The 11,928-nt window shown below is 43.3% G+C and overlaps 1 protein-coding gene across 2 annotated transcripts in view; it reads left to right on the top strand.

Moving 5' to 3' along the window:
* The first annotated feature begins 375 nt into the window (after positions 1-375).
* mafa (v-maf avian musculoaponeurotic fibrosarcoma oncogene homolog a (paralog a)) overlaps positions 376-11,928 on the top strand; it is a 71,642-nt gene continuing 60,089 nt past the window's right edge. For both annotated transcript variants that reach the window (XM_034577942.1, XM_034577953.1), the window contains exons 1-2: positions 376-2,098; positions 9,940-10,005. In XM_034577942.1, coding sequence (XP_034433833.1) covers positions 1,131-2,098; positions 9,940-9,967 — 996 coding nt within the window. In that variant the 5' untranslated portion in view covers positions 376-1,130 and the 3' untranslated portion in view covers positions 9,968-10,005. The remainder of the gene's footprint in view (positions 2,099-9,939; positions 10,006-11,928) is intronic.

Below are 11,928 nucleotides of genomic sequence, written 5' to 3'. Positions count from 1 at the left end.
CTTTTTAGTTACTACTGAACACAGTCAACGCAGTTCACTAATGTTTCATATTGTTATTTGAATAAAAAATAACAGAAATATCAAAATTTGTAATGTATAAGTTGAAGGGGTTTTAGTAGGTGAGAATTTAAATTTAATATGTTGCATTAAAAATATGAAAAAATATGAAAAAAAGAGACAAAATAAAGTACAATAAATTAAATGTTCTGATTAAAATGAGAAGTCATGAAAAAAATTTTTAACAGAGATTTAAAGGAAAATGATGTATTTATGTATTTATGTATCAATTTATATATCTATCTATCTATTTTTCTATCTATATATCCATCTATATATCCATCTATCTAATCTTACATCCTTTCTTTCTTACTGTCTTTTACGTGTAGGTTTTTCTCTTTATTTTCCTCGGTGCTTCACATTGGGACGATCATGTTCAGGTTTTAACAGCGTGCACGCTCCACTTCATTCAACTGAAATAAAACGTAACCCGGTGGATGAAATGGTCGCTGGGTGTAAAAAGTCAGATTGGGGAGCAGCAGTCAGAGAGGCTGACAGTCAGCTGACGGCCTCTGACAGTTGAGGAAAGTTTGCTTTCTGCAGGTTACTAATATGTTAATTAGCTCTCGCAGTGTGCGACCCTATTGGCTCTTCGTCCGAGTCAATTTCCCATTTGCAGCCTGACGTCAGGGCCGCTCCAAAGCTCTTAAACTCATCTGCTGTGTGATCCCTCTAAAAAATCGCCCCACCAGTCAGCGGCTTCCAACGTGCGCGGCTGCCTCTCGCCCCCTCTCTCTCTCTCGCCGCTTGTGCAATGTCTCCCTGAAGAAAAGCGTAAAGTGTTAAATGTTTGAAACACAAAACCGCCGAGTTTCACATGCTGAAAAGGGACTCCGCTGCTCGTGCGCGCGGCACCGCTGTGTCCGTGCGTTAGACTCCGCACCACAGAAAAACTCCTGCGCTCTGACGCCCGCGAGTCCGCGGCTGCACCCGGGGACCAAGAAAAGCTCGTTTTTCACTCTCCAGACAAACGCGTAAAAATCAAACTGGCTCACGTTGTTCCCAACCAGCCCAGTTTGACAGCTGCTCTTCACCCCGCTTGGAGGACTGTCAGCAGCAGCAGCAGCAAGAGGATGGCATCAGAGCTGGCAATGAGCAACTCCGACCTGCCCACCAGTCCCCTGGCCATGGAATATGTTAATGACTTCGATCTGATGAAGTTTGAAGTGAAAAAGGAGCCGGTGGAGCCCGATCGCAACATCAGCCAGTGCAGTCGCCTTATCGCCGGGGGATCCTTGTCTTCCACCCCGATGAGCACGCCTTGCAGCTCGGTGCCCCCTTCCCCAAGCTTCTCGGCGCCCAGTCCGGGCTCGGGGAGCGAGCAGAAGTCACACATAGAGGATTTCTACTGGATGTCCGGTTACCAACAGCAGTTGAATCCAGAGGCGCTGGGCTTCAGCCCCGAAGACGCAGTCGAGGCGCTGATCAACAGCAGTCACCAGCTCCAGTCGTTCGATGGCTATTCCAGGAGCCAGCAGTTCGCTGGCGCAGCCGGGGCAGGAGGCACCATGGCCGGGGAAGAGATGGGGTCCGCCGCGGCGGTGGTGTCGGCGGTCATCGCTGCGGCGGCGGCTCAGAACGGAGGGGCACACCACCACCATCACCACCACCACCACCACAGTGGCGGCCACCAGGGGCCCGGCGGCCAGAGCAACGGCATTTCTGGCTCAAATCAAGCACACTTGCGCCCGGAGGACCGGTTCTCGGACGAGCAGCTGGTGACCATGTCGGTGCGGGAGCTCAACCGGCACCTACGGGGGGTCAGCAAGGAAGAGGTGATCAGATTGAAACAGAAGAGGAGGACCCTAAAGAACAGAGGCTACGCGCAGTCCTGCCGCTACAAGCGGGTCCAGCAGCGGCACGTCCTGGAGGGAGAGAAGACGCAACTCATCCAGCAGGTCGAGCACCTAAAGCAGGAGATCTCCAGGCTGGTCCGGGAGAGGGACGCGTACAAAGAAAAGTATGAGAAGCTCATCAGCACCGGCTTCAGAGAAAATGGATCCAGCAGCGACAACAACCCTTCATCCCCGGAGTTTTTCATGTGAGTCTCGACATTATCGTGAAAAAAAAAAAGAATATCAGTTGAGTTACTCACCCCCCGCTTAAAAAAGTTTTCATTATGAAACTTTTTTTTTTCTCATTTGACCCAAAGCCAATAGACCAAGAACTAACGTGTCAACTTTTTTAAATTTTTTTATTTTATACATCTTTTTGAAAACAAGACTTTGGAAGGCTCTATTAATTTTGAAGAGGCATATTCAGAAAACCTTCATCTACTTTTTTTTCTTTTTTTTGCTGTCATACATAGTATCTTAGCTCGTAGTCTGTCTGTCAAGATTTTTTCATCGTTGTTCATTAGATTTGCGGTGTTTATGATTTCCTCAAAGTTGATCCATGAACTTTACGCAGCAGTATACGAAGTGTGCATGCAGGCGCTCAGCTCACCAACTTGTTTTTCTCCATCATTTCACTTCGAACTCAGTGTACAGATCCCTGTCTAAACTGCATCCATCGACAGAATGCTTTTTTATTTGTTGTTTTTTTTGGGGGGTGGGGGGGGGTGGGTCTTTTTTACCTTTTCTTTTTTTTTTTGTCTGCCAAACTTGGAGGATTGAGAGCCTGCAGCCGTTTTGACGCCACCTCATCTCATGCTTGTTATTGTGTTGAGCAACAAAAGACTGTACTCATGACAAACTGTTCGTTGTTGTTGTTGTTTTTTTTAAGACATGTTGTTATTGAACTGCCCTGCATGCTGGACATGTACGGGTTTTCTTTTTTCTTCGTTTTTTCCTGTGCTTGAAGATGTCCTTTTTTTTGTCGGGTGACTCCAGCATGGCATTCATTCATTTATGGCCTCCTCACTTTTTTGGGACTTGAAACAAAAAAGTGACAGGACCCCCCCCCCCCCCCCCCTCTCCCCCCTCACCACCACCACCACACACACACACACGCACACGCACACGCACGCACACACGCACACACGCACACACACTCACACACACCCAGACAGAGCCCTTGCAACCTATCCAAGTGCATTTCAGCTGTGTTGAAGCGCACCACCATCGGCTGTCATTACACAGGCTGCAGTGAATGCGCAATATGCGTCCACTGCTGGAAGTGGATCAGCGGGGATCCTGCATGGTGCGAGTGAGGGGGGAAAAGAGGAAAGACTTCACTGATAGAGGAAAACCACCGATCCATTTCCTGGAAGTGTAGACTGTTCAAACGCCTATATTGTTATTTAAAAGATATTCCATTGTGCATTTGTCAACCGTTTTGAATCATTTTTTTACAGCGTAATTTAAGTGCAAAAGTTTTACAATCTGAGTTGCAAGAGATAACATGTGTTACAGGTTGATGCGTAAAGATCATTAAAGGTGAGACGGCTGCACATGAAGTATTTTTTAACATCGAGAGGTTGGCTCGTCTCCATATTGTGACAGTGCGTGAGTAGCGATTTTGCAGCATGTGCTTCAAACACAAGTGATCTCCGCCACACGTATTTAAAACGAATAAACTATCGAGGGTTTTGGGTCACTCTCTCACAGATGAAATCAAAGTAAATCACCATGCTTTTTTTTTTAGATTTGTGTTTCTCCAACGAACCGACACATTTGGGATTGAAATGCACAGAGAGAGGAAAGAAAATGTCGCCTGTATGTAGAAGTTAAAGAAACGTTATTAAACTGCACATGTCAAGGAGAGGAAAGAGGCATCTGTTACGACCGAAATTCGTAACATTTTGATACTTTTATTATTATTATTATTATTATTATCGGTTCAGGAGGAGGTTGTTTTGTCTTCAGCGAACTCAAAGCAATAACAATTATTATAATCAATAATGTCTGGACATTGTTAGATGGTCAGGGATTGACACCCTGCATGTATAAAAAATGAGGAGGTTTACCATCCGCCAACAAATCTTGAGAATATGTTAATTAATCTTTCATCTTATATATAGTATATATATATAAAAATATATATATTTTGCTGTGCAAAATTATTTCACTCACTAACCATATGTGATGTTCATATGTGCTCGTTTTTTCATTTCATACAATTAAATGATATGCAATAAATGTATGTAATTGTCCTCAATAAGTTTCTCACTTTTTCTTTTCACTTGTCCTGAGATTTTGCATTTTCATGCTTTTGTGACTGAAAGAATCAGAGGAGATGAGTGCACCACATTTGATCTTTACATCGCTCCTTTTAAATGTGTTTTTCCTACAACACTCATTTCATAATTGGGACAACCAGAAACACGATTTTTTTCCATCATAAAGTTTTCCACAAATTTACGCAGAACCATTACGCAAAAAACGATTGGAAAGCAATTACGGTTGAGACCCTGGTCGTTTTCGACGCATGAGTGAAAACGAGTCCGGTTTACAGATAAGTTGATGGAAACACAAAAGAGTCAGACACGCAGTGGCCTACATATGAATTGATCAGACACTGTCCCATACAAGTTTCACATTTATTTTTCTTTAAAAAAAAAAATCCCCAAATAATGAATGAAAAAATATTTGAATGATCCTTCAACGTTTTATCATTTTCACACCATGTCCATTAAAAACAAATCTTCACACTCAAATAATTGTGTGCAATGAAATCTGATCTTTGTATTTTCTATTTAACAGATTTAGAGCCATGAATTCCATCCTCATGTGTGGTTATGGTTTAACATATTGCAGCCTGTTCATTTATTGTCAAATGTGACCTGTGATTTGTGTGTGTGTGTGGGTGTGAGAGAGAGAGAGAAAGACCCCATCCCTCTCTCTCTTTCTCTGCATGCTTGTGTGTGTGTGCATGTGTGAGTGTGTGTTTTCCATGAATAACAGTATGAAAGGATGATTTCTCTACATGTGAATTTCTTCTGACTGCATGTTTTCATATTTGCACTTTCCATTTGCCCTTTTTCATATCACTTGCTTCCTGATGTGTGTGTGTATGTGTGTGTGTGTGTGTGTGTGTGTGTGTGTGTGTGTGTGTGTGTGTGTGGACTGTGTCCCTGCTGTCTGTGTTTCTCAGTCACTGTGTGCTCACTGTCATTAGCATGTCATCATTTGGCTTTCCCAATTTCACCTCGCTTTATCCTGTTTGTCAGTGGGCCGGGATGTTTGGCCTGGAGCAGACATGCTCTCGGAGAGAGGGGTGAGGTGGGGGGTGCAGTGAGGGCACAGTCATGTCAGGCATGTGAGGGGGCGCTGGAGAAGGTGCCAATACAAGTCAGCTGCTGCGGTGAGCAGAAGAGCCTCAGCCCTGCTGCGCCCGACCTTGCATCTCAGCGAGCGTTGTGACATCTCATTTTGACGTCTTTCAACATAACTTTTTTCACTGCGCTGATGCACCAGCTGAGGAAAAATGGCCACTTTTCTAAAGCACAGGAGGGAAAATTCTGTTGTAACTTCTGGGACAAGGAATATAGCCTCGTGGGCATCTTGTTACACTGTCCCAGAACAATTTGTTTGTTGAAACAGGAAGACCAACGTGCCAAAACACACTTTGAAAAACACACTAAGGTTTCTGAGGACAGATTCTGTCTGGATTCATCAGCTTTTTGCAACTTAGCCCCAGTTAGGGTCGCGCAAGGATGTGAGCAGAGGACATACACAAAGGCACCTTTCATAGAAAATTACCACACTGTCACTGTGTGAACAAAGCACGGAGTGATCAAGTGTTTGCACTGACAGAAGACTTTGCAGTTTCAAATTTTATATTTGTTAAATTTACAGAAAAGCCCCCTCCCGCACCATCTGCCAGTGATGATTTGCTAAATAGCCTGTCAGAAAAAAAGAGACAGTTTTAACCCAACACTTGTATCCCACTCTGTTTGGTGTGATCTCCTCTGAGGTGCATGCTGCTGCTGTGGTGGATGATTTGCCCAGAGTGAGGGGAGAAGCTGAGACAATAGGCGGGCTCGGGCTGAATTAAATGATTTTGCTGATGATTAATAGTGGTGTGGGCCACTGGCTCCTGCGATGTAGAGATGATAAATCGTGAGTGCAGCTCCATGCAGCTGTGCCATCGTTGGGTCTTTGCATGCACACACCATGCAATTTACAGCCAAGCCGCTCTCCTTCTTCCTCAATTTATCTAATTACATCTATTTGATCTGAGCTATAGTGCTGCTCGGTTTTGATATTTCATATTAACTACAACAATGTAATAAACAACTTCACGCAGGATAACTGTTTTCTTTTCCCCCTCTTTAAAGAATACATTTCTTAACTTGCCATATTAAAGGGGAGATCATTTTCTTCTGTAGTTGGGAGTCGGGCTGTGCTTCTCCAAAGGCTGTGCATTTGTGTGATGTGTTTTTTTATGTGTTCTGAGTGGAATGTGAAAAATGAAAATTGGGTTTCTGTTTAAAGCCGCCTTGTCTGACTCTTTAGCGTGTTTATTTTGATTCATTCCTCATTGTTAGAGATCAGTTAAACTTAAACACACGCTAACCACATAGACACTAGAAGTGAAAACACACTTGCTGGCCTACACACACCAGCACAAACACCAATACACACACACAAACAATAAATGTTGCTGTGCAGATTTACCCTCACAGCATGACATTCCTCGTTTTTCTGGCATTTATACGACTCAAATACTTAGGTCTACGAGCTAAGTGACATTTTCGTGAAGACGGATGTAATTTGCAAAAGATGTTTCCTCTCTTATATCTGTGGCACCGATGCGCTATGGTTACGTAAGTGATAAATCTATCGATCTTCCAATGATGCACTCATATGGAACGTTGGCGCTATGCGGGCTGACAGCATAAGATGCAGCAGTGTTCACTCAAGTAGCAGTACGCCAGTTGACAGAACCAAAAATAAGGGCTGGTTGGGGGTAGGAATTCTCACAGAGTTATGATGGTTCCAGAGGAAGAGATGGAGAGAATCCATTGTGTTGCCGTTTTTGTGTGTGACTCTGCATCTCTTAAACTCACAGCGGCTTGTGCGAGAGGTCGATTGGTGGCTAAGTAGAAAAAACGTGGGCTTGAATGTGCGAGTGTGTCCGTGCATGCATGTGTGCCTCTCTTGTCGTCTTTTGGGGAAGAGGATGAGCAGAGGTCAGAAGTTACAGAGCACAAGGCTGCTCTCAAAGTCATTAGAGTAATCCCTGCCCTGGGGAGCCCATGCTCATTTCCTCTGCCCAGAGCCCACTGAATGAGATGTACATTCACATCCGACATGCTACAGCACACAGTAAATTTAAGACTACTCACTGCCAATTTTTTTTTTTAACCCATTTCCTGTATTTCACCACTGTCTTAGAGTTACACTCGCAGCATGCTTGTTTTTGTTACGCAAGTTTGTTTCTGAGGAAACTACATCTTATTAGTTTAAGGCAAAACAACATTTAGTGTAAGTGGTTTTTGGAGTATGTAAAAACTATAATATTAGTTTGTATGTTTATATGAATATATGTAGGTCGAAATACACAGAGAGTGTTTATGTACGCAGCACGACTTCTACCTTAAGAGAAGAACAGTGTGTAGAACAGGGCAGGCGTGGTACTTGGCCGATGCCTGGCAGTTTTAGTTTCATGCTGCCAAACATTTATCTTCTTTTTTTCTTTTTTTTTTTCAGCCCACGTAGCTGAAAAGAGAAAGCCACTCAGTCTCTGTCAAGTTGAAACAAGGATGATAAAAATAAGGCAGCGTTTGTACGAGTTTAACATTCACAGAAGTGTAATGGAGATCGTCCGGTGCTGTTCGTGGCCAAACGCAATGATCACGGAGAGCAGTTAGTTATTTTCAAAGCCACATTGTGCGAGGGTTACATTGTGGGTGTTGCAAAGACACAACAAAACAAGTCGTGAATCAAAGTGGGCGTCTGAAACTGGATGTCAGTCCTGAGCTAACACTTTAATTATGGTTTGAAAAAAGAAACAGATCTACAAGAGCGAGAAAAGTCTAAGCAGTGTTAAATGTTTGTTTCATGTTTTTATTTTGCTAGTAACTTTATTTAAACAAAGAAGTCTGGCAAAAAAACGGACAATTACTTTAACTGTCTAACAACCATTTATGATTAAAAAAATTAGTTACTTAATGATGTAGTGAAAATAACGAGTTAACAGATTAGTCAGGTGTCTCCACACAACCAGGTGGCAGCCACATCTGCAAACAGTCTGTCGAGAGTCTCAGCAGACACAGGGTCGAAAAAGACTCCTCTCACTTTCCGGCGAGGATGAGAAGTAGAGCACAGACACTCGCTTATTCAGAACGAAACGGACATCAGGGATCAATTTAGATGCTTATTTTATCAGAGTGGGTTTCGCTCTTTCTATACATTCTTTTCCTTCTCTGTGGCAGAAAGTCACTGCGTGCTTCAAACAGACATTAGGCGAGCGCGCGCGGTGTCATTAGAGAGTTGTCCTTGAAAGACTGGCTGCAGGTTATGTTGGTAATGAGGTGGTCGGGACTTGCTAGGGTAATTTTATATGTCTGTAAATGGACCCAAACCATGAGCCTGTGACTTAAATAAATGCAACACCATCTCTCAGCAGTCCCTTTGCACACAAGGTGACAGAGTTGAAAGGAAGAAAAAGGAAGAGGGATTAGTTTTTCAAAATGGCATAGAGTCTTCACATTTCTTACAATAATAATAATCCACAAAGAACATACAGTGGGGACAAAAAGTTAATTAGTTTCCGCATTTGTAACTTTTAAAGCATCCTTTTCATTAAACACTGCGCTGTAGCAGATCCATTCAGGATTTGGTAAGAATACGAATTCTAAAAAATCAATATTCAGATATTTCTTTGCATGAACAGAATAGTATTTTATATTTCTTTCCGTAGCACCTACAATGTCCTCAACCACCACGTGTGACATGAATGAAAAGAAAATGAGATATTTTGATTCTTTTCTAACAGGCGATATGCACCAACATGTCTGCTCTTGAGTATCTTTTATTCTGGAGCCAACCCCAAACCTGCTTTTTCACTGCAGCTTTCTCATCAAAACCAACATATATCACCCTGATGAAAGTTTATACTCTGTGATTCAGATGCTTTTTTTCCTGCTGCAGTACTAATATCATCGTGCTGCATCCCCTCTGTTTTCCTGCACGTCTATATACTCTGTCCAACTGAGTTATGTGGCGTTTATTTTAAAATCTGGTGATTTAAAATTTCCTTCACTGCAGTGCACGGCCAAAGCATTTCCGAAACAGATTTTTTTCCTTTAGCGTTTTAAAGGAACCCTGCTTCCCACTTGAGCACTTTTTCTCACTTGTGTGGCAACATTTATAGGCAATTTTTAAAAAAAGTCTATTTGGACCTGCCCAGAGCAGCATAAGGACTTGTGAGTGTTTTGAAGGGGTGCTTAGGAAAATGTCACTCATGAGGTGGTTTATTTCTCTGCTGAAAAATAACAATTAATTATGTACTTCAATGAAATGAGCAGGAATAAAGGGCCGGGCACGACACTGTTTTGCCTTTTCTCAGAATCGGCAAACTGTGTGCTTAGATATTTTATTTTTTGTCTCTTGTGGTTACAATGTTTTGATGCATGGGTTCTGCCTGTGGAATCTATTTGCATGCAAATTTTTACATTTCCTTCCGCATCAAACGCTTACTATGATACATGTACTGTATTTCAGCAGACAGACAAGGTGAGAGTGAATCTCAGTCGGAATGGATCTACTTGTTTCTCTGTGATTGTTTGCGTGTGTGTGTGTGTGTGTGCGTGCGTGCGTGCGTGCGTCTGTGTGTATGTGTGTGTGTGTGTGTGTGTGTGTGCGCGTCTGACAGCGTGAGAGTGGCACAATAGAAGAAAGAGAAAAGCAAAAAGGCGAAAGCACCATGTGTATTTACCTTCAAACTCATTTATCCATCCTGATGTGTTTTGTCTGATCTCATTTGCTCTTTTAGGTCATCGAGAAAATTCCTCCATCTGTGATTTCAAGCCCCGCTCCTCTGTGCCCTTGGCTTCCTGAGGTAATAACACTTCTCACTTGATCTCTTTAAGCTTTTTTCGTTTTGTTCCTGCCTGTAATTTCTACTTCATAGCAGCGAGTGAAGTTGGATTTGTAAAACAAAGCTGTACATATAATATCAAGCACGGTTTTTATATATACAGTATGGCATTATTATTACATTATAGGCATACACAATGACATTATATTAGTCAGTCATTAATTATTCATTAGAATTTCATATTTAATAGGATATTGCACATCTTCTATAACAGACATATAATGTACTGTAGTGTCATTTCATATTCATATGCTAAAGAGCGCACACCTTCTTTATGTTGACAATATCTCTCTCCATCACGTCTCTCTCCATCTGCCGTAACTTCACTGACTGCAGTATGCATTCTGCTACCTCATTTAAATCCATGAACACACACACACACACACACACACACACACACACACAAACACACGAAACACAGAGGTTTGCAGTTGTCGTGGATCAACAGCGCAACCAGCAGATTATAGTCGCCCATTCAAATGTAAATCACAAGTTCAGATTTTGTGTGAAAAAGGCAGAGAGAAAAAGAAGAGTGTCTCGGACAACGGGAGAGAGACAGAGTGAAGAATAAGCTCCTCGTCCTGAAATCAATTCACGGAGACAGAGAGGAACCACGGGCAAATGTATATTGCAAACCCAATAGTTCCTCTAATGTTTTCACTGATTGTTCCACAGCACGTTCCCCATGATGTGATTGGTCATGATACATAAGAATGAGCTGGTATTCATGACGTTCCACCATGGGGGGGGGTAGAAAATGTGCAACGTGTGTGTGTTTGTGCATGCATGTATTTGTATCTAGTGTTATTTACTTGATTGTGTTTGAGTGGGGTGTGGGATCAGTGGCTGGCCTTTCTCCAGCTCCACTTAACTTCCAGAGGGGAAGAAGGACAAAAGCCATCAGGGAAGACAAGGACAAATCATCTTTAGATGAAGTGTTTTAAGTGCTCTGATTCTCCTCCCACGTCATCACCGTGAATTAGGTGCCCTCTGCTTACTGCTAAGGGGTGAAGAATATAAACAATGCCAAGGGAACGGATGTTTAGCAAATGAAAGTGGAAAACCATGAGGGTGTCTATCTTAGTCATCGTCGTAAATCTGAGGTCCCTTGCCATGCCGCTTCCATATAGTGACGTCTGACAACCTGCCAGCCCGGCTCACAGGGTCTGCGTGCGGTGTGGTCTGGTCGATTCTGTTCTTAGAGGTTTCAACCATGGCAGACGTTGTAGGCAGAGCTTTGTCTTTGTTTTATGCAAATCCATGCATATGAGGAGGGTGAGGGGTTGTGTGTGTGTGTGTGTGTGTGTGTGTGTGTGTGTGTTTGTGTGTGTTTGGTGGGGGGGGGGTGTGATGAGCAGTCTGGCCACGTAGCTCCAGGAGGACAGACTGAGTGATGGAGACGGAGAGCCAGGTCTCGGCGTCCTTGCCTGGGGAAAGAGTGTCCCGACTCTGGCCTGGACAGCCTAGACGCCACCAGGACATGGTGCTCATGTGCCTCTATCCCATCGTTTGCAAAGAAAAAGATTAGTCTCACATATATATTTACTCTGTGAAATGTGGAGCTGGCGAGGACATCAAGAGAGGTTAACGTTGTATGAGACTTCCAGTGCGTCTCACCTGGGACTGGTGTGTGCGTGTCTTGTGAAGGCAGGCACACCTCAGGGGTTCGCTACGTAAGGAGACACTGAAGTTCAGCCCAGCCGGGAGCTGGAGCACCCAGAATGTGCTGACGGAGAAAAAAGGCCAGGTGTGTTTATGTGCACCGTAAGTGTGTGAAAGAGGCCGTGAGAAAGCGAAGAGAGTGCAAGATTTTGGGGAAGTGTGTTGGTCTTGAGTGCATGTGCACATGTGTGCGTGATCACATTAGCATAAAGTAACAGGTAC

Source organism: Hippoglossus hippoglossus, chromosome 3 (assembly GCF_009819705.1).
Source record: "Hippoglossus hippoglossus isolate fHipHip1 chromosome 3, fHipHip1.pri, whole genome shotgun sequence".
NCBI classification, from domain to species: domain Eukaryota; kingdom Metazoa; phylum Chordata; class Actinopteri; order Pleuronectiformes; family Pleuronectidae; genus Hippoglossus; species Hippoglossus hippoglossus.
This window is presented reverse-complemented; position numbering and strand designations above follow the sequence as displayed.